This window comes from Gracilinanus agilis, chromosome 3 (genome assembly GCF_016433145.1).
Source record: "Gracilinanus agilis isolate LMUSP501 chromosome 3, AgileGrace, whole genome shotgun sequence".
Lineage (NCBI taxonomy): Eukaryota > Metazoa > Chordata > Mammalia > Didelphimorphia > Didelphidae > Gracilinanus > Gracilinanus agilis.
Genome location: NC_058132.1, coordinates 65,451,888 through 65,473,083, shown reverse-complemented (window position 1 = coordinate 65,473,083; position 21,196 = coordinate 65,451,888). Strand labels below are relative to the sequence as shown.

Sequence of the window (21,196 nt, the reverse complement as noted above, 5' to 3'; positions counted from 1 at the left end):
GGGATGGCAGGGCTGAGCAGCCCCCAGCGCCTCCTGCGGTAGAGGGATCCTTCTGACGTCCCGGGCACACTCGGTGACATCAGTCGGTAGCCATGTCCAGGCTGCCTGGGGAAAGCTTTTCCCTAAGGAGATTGCCTGAAGGTCAGGCCACTTGGAAGGGGTGCCCCTTCCCCTGGGAAAGATCCCGGGAGCACCCCCTCACTTGCCACCCCAACCCCTGGGCCTGACAAGGGCCTGAGTCTCTGCTTCTGCCGGGGTTGGGGTGAGGACAACAGGGAGGGCGGTCAGTGCAGAGGATGCCAGCAGGGGTATGGTCAGTAGAGAGCCAGCAAGCCTAATCTTACATGTCCACAGGCACACAGAGAGCTTCACTCCCCCACATCCGTCCCCCACTTCTACCCTGATCTGGCCTCTACCTTCCTGTGTGAGGCAACCTCCCCCAGCTTCCTCCCCAAGCTCCTTCCACACTCACTCCCTTCACCCCTAACCCCAGCCCAGGACCTCTGTCCTGTAAGCGTCTCTGCTCCTGCTGCCCAGAGCTCTGTACCTGCTCCCTCTACTCCTTCCTGGGCCCCTGGCTTCAGGGAGGTCTCTGGAGCCCATCTGTGCCAGGCAGCTCTTGGTGCCAGGCAGAACACTGTCCTCTGACTCTATTCACTGGGAATGGTGTTCACCATGCCAGGTCTTTCTCAGCCTCCTTGGGCATGAGATATCAAGATGGCATCCCCATCCAAGAAGAACACCGGAGAAGGAATGAGCCCCAAGGACAAGCTTGAAATGCCTGCGGCTTCCCCAGAGGTGATCTCCAGACCTAGAAAACCCTCCCAAGGCTTCCCCGTCTTCCCTTCCTGCCCTGGGAGTTGCAGGGTGTTCTAAAGAGAGCAGGCAGAGCTTGTCCTGTGCCCTTACCCACCTACACTCCTCCCAGCCTGAGTCAGCGCTCACCCTACCAGCCCTGGGCCCCCTCCCCCTGGCTCTTTGTTTTGGGGAGGGCGCCTCCCCCCCCCCCAGCTCCCTGCCAAGAGCCCAAACTCTTTCGAGCCAGCTGGGTGGCTGGGGTGCTGGGAGAGGCTCTGATGGTGAGGCTGGGGTAGGCGAAGGAAGGGTTTAAAAAAGAGGAGAGAAACAGTCACTTTTGCAAATGGGGTGGGATGAGAGAGAGGGATGGGCTGTGGCCCAAACTCCCAGGGACCGGAGGCAGGAACACCCAGGAAACGCAGCCAGCCAGAGGCCACAAGCTTGGGTGCTGTTGACTCTCCCCAGGGTCAGACAGACAAAAAGACAGGGTGCTGGAGGTGGCCCTGGGGAGTGGGGGATAGAGGGTAGAGCCTGACACAGACTAGGAAGAATGGGGCGACCTCGGGAAAGCCTCCATGCCCCGCCAGCTGGGGCCATAGACATGGCAGCGTGGGTTGTCTGTCAGCCGTCTGTTTGGTTCATGTCTACTTTCTCCTCTCTTTGGGTGTTGTGTGTCCCAGTGTGCTGTGTCTGTTGCGTGGGTCTTCTGGGTTTCTATGAGATATCCCCGCAGAGACACAGGTGGCTTGTCTTTGTGTGCTCTACGGCTCTGGTGTGGATGGGATTTGGACCTGTGCAGCAGGGCTCTATTTGGACATTTCTGCACCGCCTGGATTCTGTGGGCTCCAGGGGAGCCCCGGTGCCACTGCTGTGTGTGTGGGGCCTGTGGCCCCAAACCGACTACCAGAATAGGGAAGCGGGCTCCTATCTCCAGTTCCCTCCCTATTCAAGAGAGAAACAAGACAAATCTGGGCCTCCTACTCTTTCCCCAAAGTCTCCTGGGCAGAAGTCCCAGACACACACTCCTGTGCCCCACCCCAAAGCGAGGCCTCCCTTTGATAGGTTGGGGGGCAGAGGAGGCACCCCAAAGTCTGTAAAGGGCCCAGGGTGGCTGTAGAAGAGAGTGCCCACCTGTTCTCCACCCAAGGATAAGCGTGGTCTCCCTGCTAGAGGCTGCCAGTGCCTGGGGGGACATTACCTGTTGGGATCCAGGATGGGTAGCTCTGTGCTAAGGAGACCTCGATTCCTCGGTTGTGTTGGCCAGGGCTGGCAGGTCAGCCAGATCCGCCACACAGAGAAAAGGAGCGACTGAGGTCTAAAGCTGACTCAACCTGGGGAGGAGGAAACACCTACAGAGTCTGCTGCAAAACCGGGCCTGGAGCCTGCCCCTGCCCAGCCCGGACTCTCAGCTCCCCACAGAGACCTCCGCTGTCTGGCCAAGTGGGGCACCCCAAACCCAGAACCGCGGATCCTCGTTCTATTCCCACCCACCTCACACTTACTGTGGGATTTTGAGGAACTCGCTTCCTTTTTCTGGGCCTCAATGACTTCAGCTGTGAAATGGGCAGATCGAACCTTGCCCTGCCTGCCTCACCGGAAGGAAAGCTAGAAACTCAACTCCGTCTTCGTATCCTTGAGTGATTATTTCCTTCCCCAGAAGAGGAGAGGAGAGAACGCGAGCAAGGCAGCTCCCCCTACCCCACCCCACCCCACCCCACCCCAAACTCCCGCCTTCCAGAAGTGAATGATTTATCCAAAAAGGCAGCTAGGCACCTAGTGGCCGGAACTTCCCCAGGGAGGCTCACCCGTGGGACAGCCAGGGATGGCTCCTCACAAGAAGTGGAGGAGGGAGGCTCCACTTGGTAGGGGAACCCCTTAAAGGATGAAGAGGTCCCCACCCCCCCGGGGGCAGAGGGGATATAGGAGAGACCGCTAAGAACATGAATTTGGAGCAAAAGGATTTGGGGGACTAATCCTAGCTCGGTTACTAACTGCCTGCGTGATCTTGAGCAAATCGTCCCATTTCTCTGGGCCTCGGTTTCCTCATTTGAAAAAGGAAGGGGTCTGCGTAAAGCACATCTAAGCTTCTGAGTCCAGCTTTAAATCGGTGATCCGGCGCTGCCCAGCTGTGTGCAGTTCCCGTTGTGGCCACGAGGGGCCGCCCCGAAGACGCCCGCTCTCTCCGGGACTAGCCTTGACTCAGCACTGCCCCCACTTCCAATGGCTCAGATAACTTCTTATCTCGGCGGGTACAGGGTAGCCCTCACCTCACCACCTGACACGATTCGTGCCCTCCTGGAGGGCCCCACTGACGTCATCCCCCTGTCGCTGGCGGGCCGTTGAGGCAGGCGAATGGAAACAGTTGGGATGGCGTTTCCCTCTCCGGAGCTCTCTAATCCTGGAAAGACCAGTCGACCCAAAGCAAACATGTTATTATCCCTTTGCTTGGAAATGACCATTTCCTTTCTAGCCCTCTCTCCTAGAAGCTGCGTGGAGTCAACCGAAGCAGCGGGGTCCTGGGAGTTCTTCCGGAATTGGGGCTTCTCTAGTCCAGTGTACATTGGGGACCGGATCTTTCCTCTGCTGGGGGACAGAACCGATGGCCTCTGAGGTCCCTGCCAACTCTGACATTCTGTGATCGGAGTCAAAAGATCTGAGTTTGAATCCCATTCAGCCCTTTCCTACCTGGGTAGCCTTCGAGGTGCTACATTCCCTTCTCTGGACTCATTTCCTCTTTTGCAAAACCAGGGGCTTGGCTTGGATGGCCCCATTTCTCTCTGAAGGCATCCTTTCTTCATCACTTACTTTTCAGAAATCTGTCCTTTCCATGTATGAACTTGGATGGACCAGCTCCAGATTTTAGGTTTTTATGCGGCCCTCCAGATAAACTACCTTTACCACAAGGGCACCCCAAATATTGTAGAGGGGCCATGGGGTCCCTGCCTCTTTGTGCCCAGGTGGAGGGACCCTGGCTTCTCCTGTCCACAACTTAATGATTCATTCCACTGAACAGGTCTGGATCAATGACTCCTGTAAAACCCAGTGGAATTGCCCTTGACTACGGGAGGGGGAGGTGGGGGAAGGCAGGGAAAGAGCATGAATCATGGAACCATGGAAAATATTCCAAATTAATCAATTAAATAAATAAATTTTAAAAAGAAAAAAAAAGACTCATTCCACTGCTCCCACCAAAGTCCTTGGATAGAGATCTAGGCCAGTGGAAAAGAACTCTCTCCACTCTTTTCCCCTTATCCTAGCCCAGAATAATTATCTAAGAAAAGCATGTATCTTTATCTAAATATCTACCTAAGAACAAGCACAGAACCATGGACTGTTGCTTTTGGAGCACTTAAAAGGGTTTTTAAAGCCACTTCCTCAAAAAACAAACCTACCTTCTTCCTATGGCTTCCTCCTAGCCACCCAGTCCAGACGTTGGGCCCTCCTGGATTGTGCCCCTGATTTCTCCCTGGCTTATACACCCTGTCCCTCATCTTCCCACACAGACTCCATCCCAAACATGCCTACAGCCTAGATGTTGGCTGTTCCTGTTTCTCCTCTCCTTCTTGCTCGGCTTGTGTGAGTAGACATCACCTTCACTCCTAAAATGGAATCCAACCTCCACTCCTTCCTTTTTCTGACTCACAGAACGTCTGAAGGGTCTTTGGAGGTCATCATCTCCTTTGACCTGGAATGACTGAACAGGAACTATGATGTCAGCAAGTGGTCATTAAAACTCCCCTTGAAGACCTCCTGGGTCAGCTCTTGAACGGCTCTTATATTTCCTATCGAACCCTCATCTGCTTCTCCTTAACTTCTCCCTAAGCCCTAGTTCTGCTCCCAGGACAAACAGCACAGATTCAGTCCTTGAAGGCAGGAATCCCATCCCTCAGTCCGTTCTTCTCCAGACTAAGCAGTCCAAGTGCCTTTAATCAATCTTCTCCTGGGCTTGTCTTCAGGCCTTGCGCCATGATGGTTGTTTCTCCTTCGAACAAGCTGAAACTCGCTAATGCCCCATCTCACATTGCATCCTGGGCTTCACTGCATTCCTCTGGCTCTCTCCCCAGCTAAGGCCCAGATCAACTTGCATTCGGATTCTTTCAACAGCTTCCTCACTTTCTCCCTGACTCCAGCCTCTCCTCCTTCAATCCCTCCTGTACACGCTGGAAAGCTAATTCATCCTTTTTAAACATGTCTGGTCAGGTACTTCCTTGTCGATGGCTCCTTGTTAGCCATAAAAGTTTAGGGTCAAAGGGACCCAGACCACTAGCAGCCACACACACTGGCTCCACAACCACCCTAGGCCAGGGATGGGCAAACTTTTTAAAGAGGGGGCCAAAGGAAAGGAAATGCTCCTCTGTCAGTCTGTTTCTAAGGCAACTCTTTGGAAGTTTCATTGTATTGTATCTTACTCATTGTATTTGTCAGATTGGGAATAATGTCACTTGGCCAGATAGGGCATTCCAGGGGGCTGTAGTTTGCCCATCGCTGCCCTAGGACATTTGGTTTCTGCTCCAACATTTCCGGTGATGGGGAGCTTCCGGCTTCAAGGCAGCTCATTCTGAGGATCTTGGAACTTACTGCAGGAAGAGACCTAAAAGGCCGCATGGTCCCATCCCTCCCCTTTATGGATGAGGGAACTGTGGCAGAGAAATGAAGTGATTTACTTAAGGTCACTCAGGTAAGAGGATTACATTCAACTGGCTTGACAATTTAAATGGATTCAAGTCCTTCATCGCTAGCTCTAACCTGCTTTTCCAGTCTCTGCTCCAGTCAAACCAGCTTCACCGTGTCCTGGAAGTGCAGTTTCCATTTTGCTGCCTCCCCCGGTTTGCTCTCACTGGGATCTCGAATGTCCCGTCCTTCACCCCTGCTAACCCAGAACACAGCCTCCTTTCCTGTCTACGTCCTGCTACTCCACAACCTTCCCAGAGGATCAGGCCTTCTCCTGAGTGCCGAGGGCAATAGCTGCATGCAGACACTCATTTGGCTCCTAATTGCATACCTTCTTGTGGCCTGTTGGCCCAGACTAGGCTGTGAGCCCCCGAAGGGAGCCAGGAACTAGTTTCTGTAGTCGTCACGGGGGCCTGACTGCACGATAGATCCTTAGTCGATTGAGCTCCTTAAGGGGACCCTGGGGTGGAACGCTCTTGGTCCTGGACCAGACATAATGGAGGTGTGGAGGGGATTCTGCTTCCAACCTGTTTGGGCCCCGAGGCTTCCCGACAGGAAGCGAGCTGCTGCTCAGTTCAGGCCTCCAGTCTGCCCCTCTGATTCCTAAGGACGTCTGCTGAGAGCTGATCAGACCCCGTCCGGCCTCGGCTTCAGTTCAGGGCCTCCCATTTGGGGAGGAGAGTGACCAGCTGTGCACAATGAGACAAGCGGGCGGGCAGTGAGGGCAGTGACGGGGGTGTGCCATGGGGAGGAAACGCACTGAAGGACATGTTTAACCTGGAGAAGAGAAGACTTAGGGGGAAAGTGCCAGCTATCTCCGAGGACTCAAAGGGCTGACATACTGAAGAGTAAGGATTAGACACGTTCAGCTTGGCCTCAGCGGGGAGAACCAGGAACCAGAGGAAGGTTCCCAATAATAAGGGAGTGGTGATAGGAGCTGGAACTGTCATTTCCATGGTACGGGGCGCTCTCTACCAATGCCCTTCCCTTTCCGAGTTGCTGGGCCACTGAGAGGTTAAGGGACCAGGCCACATGGCCAGGAAGTTTAAGCTGTGTCACTAGAATCTTGTCCTTCTTGGGCCAGAGGCCAGCTCTCTAGCCACTGCATCATTTGGCCTTTTGCCCCAATAAGAATTGTCAGAATTGGAATGGTGAGTCCCAGGAGGTAGTGAACCCCCTGCTAATGAAGGAGGACCACTTGTTGGTGTTGTTCAAGGGGAGACATGATGCTTCCCATTCAGGTTCTATTTGCTCAAGAACACAAGGACCAGGCCTTTAGGGTTCTGCCCCTACCCCCAGGATTGGATTAGGTAAAGAACTAAGTCCCTCTCCTCTCCTCTCCTTTCCCAGACTGACACTGGCCCTGAAGTTAGGGCAGGAGCTACAAGTATATGGAGGGCGGGATGGAGGGATTCTGTGCTTTCAGGAATGACCCAGGGATTCCTTTGCAAGTCTTCATCTTCCTGGGGATGGGCCAATCACATCCCAGGAATGAGAAGACTGCTCTGGTGGTCCAGGTTTCTGGCCCCAAGCTTAGGAGAAGAGGACTCAGGCTCCTAAGGATGAGTTCTGGGGTCCAGAATCAAACAAGGGAAAAGGACTGGGCACAGAATGGAGTCACACTTCTTTATTGGCCCTGCCTGGGGAGCCCCCTTCCTTCAGAGGGGCAGAGGGTTAGGGATATAGTAGGCTACATCTGCTTACCAAGGGGTTGGAAGGGGCAGGCCCCGATCCCATAACATGAAGACAAAAGGGGTGATTGAGAGGTGCCACAGTGAGGAAGTCTCACTAGTGCATGCCCTTCCAGGAAAAGCTCACAAGGGTGGTCAGTGTGGCACTGGACACAGTGATACATATCCCTTTGCAATTCCCACTGTGGTTCTGTCCTGCCCTCACAGGAGGGTGAAGGGGAGGAGCTACTGACCTGCAGGAGTGGGGCTTCCTGCATGGGCAGGAATTGTCAACATTTGTCTCCCTCTAAGGTAAAATAGGCAGGAAAGAAGTAGAGGCAGCCAACCACCCTCTACCCTAGACTAGAGGACAAGACCCCGGGCAAGGGAAGGAACTTCCACTTTTACATGATCTATCACCTCCCCCTGGCAGGGAAGGGGAACCGGAGATTAGAGGCTCGGTGGTGGTGGTGGGGAAGCCAGGGTACCTCATTCCCAATGCCAGGCACTGCTGTATGGCCTTTGGTGGGCATCTTGGCTCATCCTGGGCCTCAGCTAGGCTAGAATGACTACTGAATTTTATCTGCCCTTTGGCCACTCCCCTGAGACAGCCATCTGGGGCCTGTATAGAATGGGGGGAGTGAGGGGCCTGGGAAGCTCTCCTGTGGTTGAGGCAGAGGCAGGCTGTGCCAGGCTGCAGGGCTCAGTGGGAATGACCAGGAAGGGGAAGGGAGGATTCTGGCCTTGGGAGGAGAGCCAGCCCCCTTCCCTGGCAGCATCCTGAAAGAACCCACAAGGTGTGTGGAGGACAGCTGCTCCAGCCTGGGGGCGTGGGGAGAAGAGGCAGAGCCCTGGGCAGGAGGAGCTGGCCCCTTCCAGAGTCATCATCTCGGTCTCTTGAAGGTTGGCTACTAAGAACCCTGGCTCCAAGCTCACAGGCAGGTTTCTGTACTTTGGGGGGATGGTATCTGGAACCAAAGGAGGTATGAGTCTAGGCCCAATCCAGCTCTGGGAGAACGGGGCAGGGAGTGTACGGAGGACATCGGGCCCAGGCTCCTTCCAGCTGAGGCCTCCAGACAGCAGGGGCCAGGGTTAGGGTGAGCCATCACCGCAAATTAAAGACGAAGGAAGTGGTAACGATGATGCCCACGAGGAGGACAAAGGGCAGCCATGTCTTCACAAATGCCCCAACGCTGTGGCAAAGACAGAGAAGGGGAAAAGAGAATAACTTCAATCAAGGCAGTGTGACCAGGACCCCAACTTCGTTTGATCTCGGGGTCCCATCGAGCCCCTTCAGCCTGATGACGAGGGAAGAAGGCTTGTTCACAGTATGGGAAGTGAGACAAATGAAACTTGGGGAACTGGACAGCCTCCCCAACCACCAGGCCCCAACTCACATCACCCTCAATCATTCTAGACACCAGCCCAGCCACAATGGCACCAACTGCCATCCCCCAGGGAGGCATCAGCAGGCACCCAAGATCTGCGCCGCCACGGGGTCAATCCAATAACCAGTTCCTGGTCCCTACCAGGGATCCAGTTCTGGCTCTGCTGAGGCCTTGCTAGGGGAGCTAGAGAGGCACAGCAACTGTCTGTGGGCCTTTGGGCCTCCTGCTATTGTAACTGGAGGCTCAAGGAGGATCTCCAATAAGGCCCAGGGAAGCACAGGCCCCATCAGTGGGGTGTGCACAGCAAGCGAGGGCCAGCGTACACTGGAGCACCCTCAGGGACCCAAACGTGCTTTGCTTCCTCAGCTCAGGGGGCCCTCAGGGCCAGCCCAAGGCCAGGCCCGCAGAGACCTCAGGACCACGTTCATGGGGGAGCCCCGTGTCTCTCCCTCTGGTGACAACGCGGGGGGCTGCCAGCCTTGCCTCAAAGGGCAGATGCGGTCCCTGGGCTACCTCAGTGACCTTTAGACGGTCCCACAGGAACGCAGCACCTCCCAGGGCAGACAGGAAGGCAGGCAGGGGCAAGGTGGCACAGTGGAAACAAGATCCGATGTGGAATTCCAAGAGCTGAGGGTGAACCTGGACGAGTCCCTTCCTCTTGGGGCCCCTCCAGCACTCACACCTGGGGGTGGCGGACAGGAAATCCCTTTCACTGGCTTCAGAGGGCTGGACAAGGGTGAGCTCTCGCTGGTAGCAATTCCCTTGTACAACTCAAAGCTTCCTCTGTTAAGCTTCCCCCCAGCCCCTGGGCACACTGGCTGCAGCGGGGTTACATCTGCTTAGCTCTAAAGGCCCTTCCTCTGGTGGGGATGGACTTTCGGGGTTCTTCCAGGGCCTGGGAGTCCTCAGGGGCCAAAAACTCCCATGCCCGAGAAGGACACAAAGAGGAAGTGACTTCCCCAAGGCCACTCAGCTAACTATTTACCAGCAGCTCACCATCACTGCAGAGCCGAAATGGAAGCCAGGTTTTCAGAGGCTTCCCACCTTCTGTCCCCTGGCTGGGCAGGCTCATGCCCCGGAGGGCTGGTCTCACCTGACATACTTCCCGTAGATGAGGCAGAAGAGACAGACCTTCACCATGTTCCAGTGGGAGCTGTTGTTGTAGCGCATCAGGTTCAGGGCCAGGGCCACGTGGGAGTGGCAATTGTCACAGCAGAGGTTGTGCTGCAGAGGGAGGGACAGCGGGCATTAGGTGCCAGCCTCCGGCCGAGGAGGGCGTCCGGGCCGCCGCTCCGCCCCACCTACCATGCGATGCTTATATTCTTCCGACGCCTCGTGGACTGCAGTGTCCCAGGCATTCGGCCGGCTGGCGTGCACTTTGGAGGGGTCCAGCTTCCAGTACCTGCGGGGAGAAGGGCCGGTGGGGCTCCAGCGTCTCTGCTTGGGGCTGCCTGGGGTCACTGTGCCCAGCCCAGGCTTTGCCTGGGGACGGGGTTTTTGAGAGAAGGGCATCCCGGCCTCACCTGCCTCTCCAAAGGCCAGTATGAGTTAGAACAAGTGTGAGGCCGTGATTCTGGCCTGGAGGAGAGGCCCATGAGCCAGTGACAAGGGCACATATGCCCCTGGTTGGGCCAGTACACTCATTCTCTTCCGAGGAGTCCCAGAATCTTCCCTTCCAAAACAAAGTCAGCTTTACCTAGGGGCAAGGGAGTCCTATGGGGTCCCGGTTCCACAAAGCAGGACCCCATCTTGGGGCTCCCACCTCAGGAACAGGAGCTGATTTGCAAGTAATAGGCCTTGGTTTGGCTTTTCCACTGAATCTGCCACAAGGGAGATAGACTATAAAGAAGTGAAAGCCTGAACCAGAACCCCTCCAGGGCCCTGAAGCTGGTCTTGTCTCCCTTGGCCAGACCATCCTTGCTCTGGGCCTCAGGCTCCTCCTGGGAGCTCTCAGAGCTCAGCCCCTGCTGGCCTCCTTGGCCAGGCCGCCCACTTCTAGCTGTTTCCATGGAGTTCTATCCTCTCCAGCCTGGTAAAGCCGTGGGCAGAAATAGCATTTCCCTGATGACCAAGGGAGGTGAAGGCTATCTCATGGACCGGAGAAACAGCAGCGCTCCTGGGGCTGCCTCCAGTGGGGCCGCGGGGGGGTGGAGGCTGTTGTTGCTGCCGCTGACTCTGCCCACTACTCTGGGAGGCAGGCACAACCTTGAGCCCCCTCAGGTGCCCCTTGGGACATGTGGGGTTCACTCATCCTCCAAGTTAAGTTTTTAAGAACTTACTTCACAGGCTTCCCAAAGGCCATATTGTCTTCCTGTGGGGAGAGAAGAGAAAATCCTATGTTCAAATGTCCATGTACGACCAAGAGGGGACCGGCTGGCTCAGAGAATAAACAACAGCTCAGTGTCGTGGCCTGTGGCCACCAGGAAGACATCCCAGTCCTGGTGTTACAAGGCTTAGGTCAGGGCCTAAGTGGAAAGGGAGAGAGCACAGAGGGCAAAGGGGGCTTGTGTGTGCTGAATGAGTCACATCTCAGTCCCTTCCCTAAGCTGCCTAACGTCATCACCTGAATCGACTGGAAGAAAGAGAAAAAAGACAGGAGGGGGGCCCCTGCCTCCTCAGAGTGCAGAGTGGAAGGGAGGAGGGGAAGCACGACTGTTATCTCCTTCCTCCAAACTGAAAAGGAAAATGGGGCCGGGGCCCTGGGGGAGATGAGGAGGGGAGATAAATGGAGCTGGAGCTAAGACTGCCTACAGGGAGGCAAGAAAGAACAACTCATTTGTAGTCTACTGCAGAAGACCCAAGGACAGCTTTTCTGTGACCATTGGGAAAACTTCTGATAACTGTATTTTTCCTCCTTTGTCCTTTTTTGCCTTTGTTGGCAGTAAAGATTCTTCTACAAGTGGGGCAGCTAGGTGGCTCAGGGGATAGGAAGCCAGACCTGAAGACAGGAAGTCCTGGGTTCAAATGTGGCCTCAGATACTTCCTAGCTATGTTATCCTGGGCAAGTCCCTTAACCCTTATTACTTAGCCTTTCCCACTCTTCTGCCTTGGAACTGATACTTAGTATTGATTTTAAGATAGAAAGTAAGAATTTTTTTTTTTTAACCCTTGTACTTCGGTGTATTGTCTCATAGGTGGAAGAGTGGTAAGGGTGGGCAATGGGGGTCAAGTGACTTGCCCAGGGTCACACAGCTGGGAAGTGGCTGAGGCCGGATTTGAACCCAGGATCTCCTGTCTCTAGGCCTGACTCTCACTCCACTGAGTTACCCAGCTGCCCCCCAGAAAGTAAGAATTTTTAAAAAATTTCTTCTACAACTCAAAGGTGAAAGTTGGGGGGAGCTAGGTGGCAGGCCTAGAGACAGGAGGCCCTGGGTTCAAATGCAACCTCACATACTTCCTAGCTGTGAGATCCTGGACAAGCCGGGAAGGAAGGAAAAGAAAAGCAGTGAGCCTGTGTTCCTGGAAGTGTTTGGGCAGGGGTGGATGGGTGGGCACTTGCTGGATGGTCTGTTTTTTGAAAAGAAACAGAAGTTGTATTAGATAATAGCTGAGGTTCTCTCTAGATCTAAGGTTTGGCTTCTGTCATTCTGGCTCAGACACTACTTTGTAGATCTTCAGTGGACCAGGTTAAAAGAAAGAATCCTGGATGAAGGCATTTTTAAGAGTGCTAAAGTGGGAAAGCAGGGAGAAGAATATCCAGGGTTCCCAAGAGAAAAAAAGGTACCGTCATGGCCTGGCCTGGGATCAAAAAGACCAGCTACAAGGGATGGTGGGGTCTCTGGCACCACAAGTACCCGAGGGTACCACCACTCTATGGAAGAGCAATTTGTCAACTAATGGAGTAGTGGAGAGGGAAAGAACAAATCTTTTTTTTTTTGTTTTTTTTTTTTAATCCTTACCTTCAGTCTTAGAATCCATTCTAATACAGAAGAGTGGCAAGGGCTGGGCAATGAGAAGTAAGTGACTTGCCCAGGGTCACCCAGCTAGGAAGTATCTGAGGTTACATTTGAACCCAGGACCTCCTGACTCCAGGCCTGGTGCTCTAACCATCGTGCTCCCTAGCTGCCCAGCAAGGCTCTTTCAAATGGTACTCCCATGCCCTTTCGTTCACCACCTCTCTACTGAAGCTGGCTAGTTGCTAGACTCAAGAGATAAGGTCAATACAGTGTGACCAACAGCATATTGTCATTGGATCTTCCAAATAAAGTAACCCCACTGTGGTAGGAGTGCCCCCTTCTGGTAAAATGTAAGAACACAGTCATTCTCAGGAGCCTTAAGCTAAAGAATGACTCTACAGGTTCTCCCAACACCTGCCACTCCATGATCTTGCCACCCCTGCTTTTCAGAGTTAGGAAAAGTGAGATTAAAAAGTGGATCTAGGTCTGGGGACTCACCGAGACATAGTAGGGGCCTGCGAAGTCCCGAATGATGCCAGTGGAAGTGCAGATGCCCATGTGGCCAATAATGGGGAAAACCCACCTGCAAGACAAGGGTCCAATTCAAACCAATAAGCATTCATTAAGGGCCTACTGGGCAGAAGCCATGGTGCTAGACCTGAGGATACAAAGACAAAGGCATAAGATCTCCCAAGAGTCTGAGATCTGTCTCAGAAGGATGATGGTGGCGAGACAGACAATACATCCTCAGAGTACGTACAAGGAATTTTGAAGGGGGAGAAGATACTAACAACAGGGAATCAGGAAAGGTGTTGAGCAGGAGGCAACATCTGAGCCAGGTCTAAAAGGGTGGGGGAGAGGTCAGGGCAGAGTCAAGGGGGGGGTTCTTTAAAAAGTCTCTTCACTTATCTCAAATTTCCAATATCACATTCAACCTCAGGGTGTTCAGTGTATGAGAAAGAGCATTAAGTTCTACACTGGGCAATATGGATTCAGATCCTGGCCCCACTTATTAGCTGTGAGACTTCCCTTTTGGAGTCTCAGTTTTCTCATCTGTAAAATGAGGACAACATGTGCTTTCTGATTCATCAGATTGTTCTGAGGAAACTACAATCAAGCAATAAGCATTTATTGTATGCCTTCCCAGGCCCAGGCCTTGTGCCAAATTCCAGGGTCCACATAGGCAAAAGTGAAACAGTTCTGGCCTCCCTAAAGGAATTCGAGTTTATACAATCATTCTGAAGAACAATATAGAACCAAGCTCAAAGGGCCATAAAACTATGCATAACTTTTGGCCCAGCAATATCACTCCTGGGTCTGAATCCCAAAGAGATCAAAGATAAGGAAAAAGGGCCTACCTGTACCAAAATATTTTTAGCAGCTCTTTCTGTAGTGGCAAAGAATTGGAAATTGAGGGAGTATCCATCACTTGGGAAACGGATGAACAAATTGTGGTATATGGTTGTAATAGAAAACTATTGTACCATAAGAAATAACAACCTGGAAAGACTTATATGAACTGATGCAAAGTGAGGTAAGCAGAACTTGTAGAACAGCATATACAGTAATAGAAATATTGTACAATGAACTGTGTGTACTGTGAAAAGCTTTTTAACATGGAATTGGGGAAAAATTCTATTAAATTTTTAAAAACCTGTGGACTAAACCACTATCAAAAAAGGGAGTCTCTAAGATAGCTGCAAGGGACTCATGAAAAAAAGATAGCCACAGCCAAAGAAGGAACTTCTGGAGTCTAAGAGCAGATCAGAGCACACCATATTCATCTTCCATGAGATTTTTATTGTATGTGTAATATGTGTCTTCTGTCACAACATGAGCAATATAGAAATACATATTGCCTGGAAGAGGTGATATAATCTCTGTCAGACTATTTACTACTTTGGGGATAAGAGAAAAGGGAAGGAGAGAGAAAATTTGAATCCTAAAATGTCAGAAAACAATTGTCAAAAGTTGTTTTTTAAATTTTTTAAAAAGGGAATTGGAATCCCAAAGGGAAAAATAACATGTGCGCTTGCAAATCTATAGAGAATACAGATGAAAATTTGGGATGGGATGGTGCTGGTGGTGGGGGAGGATCGGGAAGGGATCTCTGGAGAAAGAAGTGCATTCTAGGGATGAGCACATCAACACAAAGGGACAGAGATTAGAAATGGGGTGGTGTGTGAGAGAGAGTGTGTGTGAGTGTGTGTGCAACAGGAAATGGATTATTGCACAGAGTGTGGTAGAAGTAGGCAGGGATTGATCAGGTAAAGCAGAAAGGTGAATAGCAAACAAAGGATTTCCTAGCTGATCCTAAAGTAACACAAGGTACCAGTGGAAATTTCGGAGCAGGTGGTGACATGGTCAGGTCTGCACTTAAGGAAAATCACTTTGATAGCTATGTGGAAGATGGATTAAAGTGGAAAGAGGCTTGTGTGTGTGTGTGTGTGTGTGTGTGTGTGTGTGTGTGTGTGTGTGTGTGTGTGTGAAATCAAATAGGAGTCTAGAGGAGAGGTGATGAGGCTGTGGTGGGGGACAGGACATGTGAGAGATATTGCAGAGACAGAAAAGCTAAAATATGGTGGCCGATTGGCTGCCCAGGATGAGTGAGAGTGAGGAGTCAACGGTGACACTGAGGTAGGGAGTCTAGGACACAGAAAAGACTGTGGTGTCCTCGAGAGTAATGGGAGGGAGATGTTTGGGGCAATGACAGACAATGAATGGTTTTTTTTTTTTTAAACCCTTGTACTTAGGTGTATTGTCTCATAGGTGGAAGAGTGGTAAGGGTGGGCAATGGGGGTCAAGTGACTTGCCCAGGGTCACACAGCTGGGAAGTGGCTGAGGCCGGGTTTGAACCTAGGACCTCCTGTCTCTAAGCCTGACTCTCACTCCACTGAGCTACCCAGCTGCCCGGAATGAATGGTTTTGAACATGTTGAATTTGAAATATCTATGGCCCACCCCATTGGAAATATCCACTAGGCAGTTCATGATGTGGATCCAGAGCTCCTGAGAATCTAGGACTAGATAAAGAGATTTGGAAGTCACTGGCAAAGAAATGGTAATTGATGCCATGGCAGCTGATCAGTGCCTTTACAGACTTTAAAACACTTGGGCAGCCAGATAGCTCAGTGAATTGAGAGCCACTTCTGGAGTTGGGAGGACTTGGGTTCAAATGTGACCTCAGATACACCTAGCTGGAAGTCATTTAGCCCCCACTGCCTAGTCCTTACTACTCCTTTGATTCTAAAACAGAAGGTAAGGGTGAAAAACAAACAACAACAACAAAAAAAAACTTGACCCATGAGTTATTCCTCAAACTCTGTTTTCATGACACCATTCCCTTGCCCTCCAATGGCTTCCCTTTTCCTTCACTCCTTAGCTTGGCTTTGAAGAAAGACCTCCACAATCTGATACCTTGCCTGTTTCACCTCTCACTACTCCTCCAAATTTAGCCAGTATTCTGGCCAGACTGGTCAATTCATGGTCCTTAGATCATGCCTCTGAATTCCCATCTATCACCTTTCTCAACACCCAGAGAGGTAGCATATTGGAGAAATGGTCACACAGCTAGTGTCTTTGGCTAAATTTAAACCCAGGTCATCCTAGGATCTCTGAGTTAGAAGGAACTTGAAAAGTCATCTAAGTTCATCTATCCCGAATAACTAGCCATTCAGTCTTTGCTTGAAGACGTCCAATGAGGGGCACATTCCTTCCTGAGACAATCCATTCTACTTTGGGATTCTCTTTCAGCAGGAATCAAAGGCAAGACTGGAAGAAGCCTTACCCAAGGCAGTAACAGATTCTCCAAACTTATAGAATCCCAGCTGGAGAGGACTTTAAGACCTCAAGAAATTTAAGCCCCTCCTTGTAGATGAGGAAACTCATTCTCAGAACAGGAAAGCTGATTTGCCCAACCCCCCCTCCCACACACACCTTGAGAATAAGTAGAGGAGCTGGACATCAACCACGGATCTCCTGATCCCTACTTCAGGGCATACTGGTCCCCAGTGCATTATCCTCAGGCAGGGACTGAAAATGGGACAGGGGAAAAAGGAACTGGGCTCTGGGGTTGGTGTGGTGGAGGGGGCAGAGGTCACTAAAAATTAAAGAGTCAACAAGCATTTATTAAGCCTGTGTGCCAGGAACAATGCTAGGCACTAGGGATACACAGAAGACAACTACAGTCTCTACCCTCAAGGAGCAGCTCATGGGGTGATGTGGTAAAAAGAAGGTGGGGATGCAGACCTAGGTACCCCACTTCCGTGGTAGGGAGGATTGTGAGAGGCAGCTGCTCCTTCCTGAAGGAAGGAAAAGCACAAATGGGGATAGAAGAACAAATGGAGGCTTGTGCTTGCTTTTGGCTCCAAAAAAAGCTCAGGAGGAGAGACAAAGGGACTAGAATACTGCAGAGGCCCCTGCCATGGAGATGGGAAAGTGGGGGAAGGGGACAGGGATGGGAGAACCAGAACTGATGACAGGAATAGGAAATCATAGTGAGGGGGTGGGGAGCGGGCGCCTAAATCACAAGTCTCCTATCATCTCATCTCTCTACCACAGGTGCCACGGGTATTATTATCCCCATTTTGCAGATAAACTGAGGCTCAGGGAGGTTACGGGAACTTCCCAAGGTCACAATGACACAGTCATAAACTGCATTAAAACCCATCTCTCAGTTCCCTCCCGTCAGGGGGCTCTTTTCATCTCCAAGGGTGGCCTCGGGAAGAAGTGGGGACATCAGAGGAGTGAGAGCAGCCCCGGGGGTATAGAGAGGCGAAGCTCTGAGGGGGCGGAACCATAGGTAGAATCGAGGTTCATCGGAATTCCGAGGGAGGACAGGTGGTTGGTCTAGGCAGGGCCTGGCTGCAGGCAACTCCAGGGGTTAGACGGCGGGGGGGCCGGGCTCTAGAGACGCTCGGAGGGCGGGGTAAGGGGCGGGACTAGTCTTCTCTAGTGGCTGGAGGCTGGAAGTGGGCGGGGTTCTGAAGATGGCAGGGGTGGGGTCGCGAGCACGAGCATCCCTGAGAACTAGTAGGGGCCGGGGCCGGGCTTGAGAACAGCTTAGAGGGCAGGTAAAGCAGAGGGTTAGGGGAGTAGGGACACAGCTGTGAGGGCGAGCGGAGGTGATTAGGCCAACTTTCTGAAGGGGCCGAGGTCTGGTAGGGGGCGGAGCTCTGAGGGCCGGCGGGGGCGGAGCCAGGCTCGTGAGGAGCTCTTGGGGCAGGTGGTGGGGCGGGGCTGTCGATGGGGCGCGGCCGGAGGACAGGGGGCGGAGCCGGTATTTGGAGCGGGAGAGAGAGGGGGGTTTGGGATGGGGTGTCAGACACTCACGTGAGCAAGGGGATAGGTGTCCACACCACGCAGTGGGGGAATCGACTCCGCTCCACATCCATCCCCACGACGCTGCTGCCGCTGGTGGAGTCGCCGCCGTTTCCACGGAACTGTTTCACGGCTGCTCCGTCCGCCGCCTCCACTTCCGCCATCCCCTGAGGGGGCATTGGTGGCCGCAGCAGGGAGCATCCTTCCGCTTCCGCTTCTGCCATGGCTCTCGCTACCTCCGGCTGTTCGGAGTCGTTCTGGTCTGCGTCACTTCCTGGAGATGATGTTCCCTTCTAGACCGGTCGTTCCCCATCCCTCCCCCCTCTCCCCCAAGCAGGAACTTTGCTCTTGGGGCCTAGGCCAGACCTCCTCTTCCTTCCCCCCTGGGGAGCTGGCTGAGGAGCCCGCGATGGGGAACCGTCTTGGATCACAGGACACTGAGATATGGCTGCCAAAAATGCAAAGCGCAACCACTCCCAAGTAGCCAAAACAGTTACTGGCAGGAGTGACAGTCATTCCCCAGCTCAAGAAACTACAGAGTCTCCCTGTTGCCTTTGGGATAAAATAAACCTCATAGCTAACAAATATTTATCAAACAAATACTGGAATGTATCACCTTTCACGTCCATCTCTTCATTTCTTTCCTTCTACCTAGAGATAGCTAGGTGGTCCAATGTTTAGAGCCCGGGGATTAATTAAAATAGAACTGGAAACAGTTCACCCAACTCCCCGTTCAAATGAAGGGGATAGCTAGGTGGCTCGATGATTTGAGAGCCAGAGCCAGGAGTCTGGATTCAAATTTGGCCTCAGAGACTTCAAGCTATGTGACCCTGGACAAGTCACTTAGCCCCCATTGCCTAGCCTTTACTTCTCTTCTGGCTTGGAATGGATACTTAATATTGATTCTAAGAAAGTATGTTTTTTTAAATCAAATGATAATAATTGTAAAGTGCTGCCCCCCTAAGCTGCTTTTCTCTTTTTCAAATTACCATTGATACTGATCTAGGGCAAATTTTGTCTCCTTAAAGGAAAGGGCTGTTTCATTGATGTTTTCTTTTTTTTTTGGGGGGGGGGTAGTACACTACTTGCCAGGTTGTGGGCCCTTAAATGTTTATTGACTGGCTCGTTTGCTGTCCTAAATGCTTTTCTCTCCTCATCTTTGCCTTTTGGAACCCTTTGCTCAATTAACAATAGTTATTAACAACTTACAGGCACTGCAAGTAAATCCAGCCTTACTCCCAGTGAGCTTGTATTCCAATAGAGGAGACAATGAGCACATAGAGAAGTATTGAAGGACCTGAGATGCGGAAGGAAGGTGGAGACAATCACACAACCTTTCTGACTGGGCCCACTACAACTGTAGGTTACACAAATGGCATCAATGGGTGTGAGGCCTGCTGGTTACCTCAACCTGATTTAGCCCATCTGCAGATGGTTTACCCGAGTGTGGCCCACTGCCTATATCATGGCTCCTTGGAGCCGTAGGGGAGAGCTGTTAGAGGTGGACACCAAAGGTGGATGGGCAGCCCTGAAAAGGGCTCAGCAAGCCATCCTGCAGGAGGGACTAGTTCCCCTTGGACACTCATACATACATACACTTTATTACTATAAAGGTGTTATAAAAGAAGAGAGTAATCTGGATACTACTACTATTAGGCTGGTTATTAGTAGTAGTAATCTGAGATATTAACCTGAGGAAGCTTTAGTTTGGTTCCCTAATGGCAATACCATCCCCCTCATCCCTCAGAGCCACAGCCTAGCACTCATTCTGGTTTCCTCTCTCACCCCTTATATCCAAGCTATTGCCAAGACCTGACAGTTTCACCTTTGCACCATCTCTCAAATACATCCTCTTCTCTGATGCTGCCACCACTCTGGTACAGACCCTCATCAGCTCACAGGCCTTGATTATTGCAGTAGCTACTGATGGATCTGCCTGTTGCAAGTCTCTCCCATTCCCAGTCCATCCTCCATTCAGCCACCAAGTGATATTTTTCTTTTTAGTTTTTTTATTATAAAGATATTTTTATTTTACCAATTACATGCAATTAACATTTCCACATAAGTTTCCTGAAATTATATGATCCAAATTATCTCCCTCCCTTCCCTGTGCTGTCAGGCAATTTGATTTGGGTTATACACGTATTATGCAGAACATTTCCATATTGTTCATTTTTGTAAGAGAATAATCATATAAAACCCCAAACCCCAAATAAACAGGTGAAAAATCCTGTGCTTTGATCTTCATTCTGACTCCAACAGTTCTTTCTCTGGAGGTGGAGAGCATCCTTTGTCATAGGTCCCTCAGAATTCCAGTGACTTTCCTAAATCACAGGTCGAGTCATGTCATACACACATAAATAAACACACTCTCAGTGGCTCCCTATTGCCTCTAGGATCATGCTAAATGCTGTTTGGTCTTCAAAGCCCTTCATAACCTAGTCCCCTCCTCCCTTTCCAGTCTTACCCTTTCCCCCCTGATTTGTACTCTTTAGTCTGGTGACACTTGCCTCCTGACTGTTCAGTGAACAAGATACTCCAGCTCTCAGCGCAGGGCATTTTCCTCTGGTGGTCTCCATGCCTGGCCTTCTCTTCCGCTCTGACTCCTGACCTTCCAGGCATCCTTTAACTAATCCCAACTAAAATCCCATCTTCTCCAGGAAGGCTTCCCCAATCCCTCTTAATCCCAGTGCCTTCAGTCTTTTAATTATCTCCCATTTGTCCTGTCTATAGTTTGTTTTGTCTATATTCCTTTGCACATTGTCTCCCCCATTAGGTTATAAACTCCTTGAGGGCAAAGATTGTCTTTTGCCTCTTGATATCCCCAGCACTTGGCACAGTGGGCACTTAATAAATGTGTATTGAATCGAATTGGAAGCTCATTAGTGGGACTGAAGATTGTGATGGGCAAACTTTTTAAAGAGGGGGCCAAAGAAGAGGAAATGCTCATCTTTCAGTCTGTTTCTAAGTCAACTCTTTCGAAGTTTCATTGTATTGTATCCTACTCATTGTATTCTTCAGATTAGGAATAATGTTGCACTGCTGGATAGAGCATTTCGGGGGGGGGGGCCACATCTGGCTCGAGGGCCGCAGTTTGCCCATCACTGAAAAGATATCTCCCAACTCTTTAAGATTACCCCTAGAACCCTGAGAGGACATGTAGCAGCTAAACTCTGGAAGTCAGGCTGCCAGGATGAGTGGAGTTTGGAGAGTACTTCTAGAGCATTTGCTTCACAAGTATATTCAGAGGAAAGCAAAAAGAGAATAAATACAGAAGTAGTTAGAGGGAGAGGCACAGAGAGAGAGAGAAGGAGAGAGAGAAACAGAGGGAGAGAGAGGGAGAGAGTCAGAAAAGGGGGAGAGAGAAGGAGAGAGAGAAACAGAGGGAGAGAGACAGAAAAGGGGGAGAGAGGAGAGAGAGACAAGGGGGAAAGAGAGAGAGGGAGGAGAGAGAG

At 51.5% G+C, this 21,196-nt stretch overlaps 1 protein-coding gene across 1 annotated transcript; it reads right to left on the bottom strand.

Annotated features, from left to right (window-relative positions):
- Positions 1-7,081: 7,081 nt before the first annotated feature.
- Positions 7,082-18,058, bottom strand: TMEM222 (transmembrane protein 222). The gene is made up of 6 exons (XM_044671382.1): positions 17,754-18,058; positions 12,922-13,006; positions 10,807-10,838; positions 9,833-9,929; positions 9,621-9,751; positions 7,082-8,332 (listed from the first exon to the last, which is right to left on the bottom strand). Exons 1-6 carry the CDS (start codon positions 17,963-17,965, stop codon positions 8,245-8,247), a joined length of 645 nt encoding a protein of 214 aa, XP_044527317.1. The 5' UTR covers positions 17,966-18,058; the 3' UTR covers positions 7,082-8,244.
- Between the last annotated feature and the right edge of the window lie 3,138 nt (positions 18,059-21,196).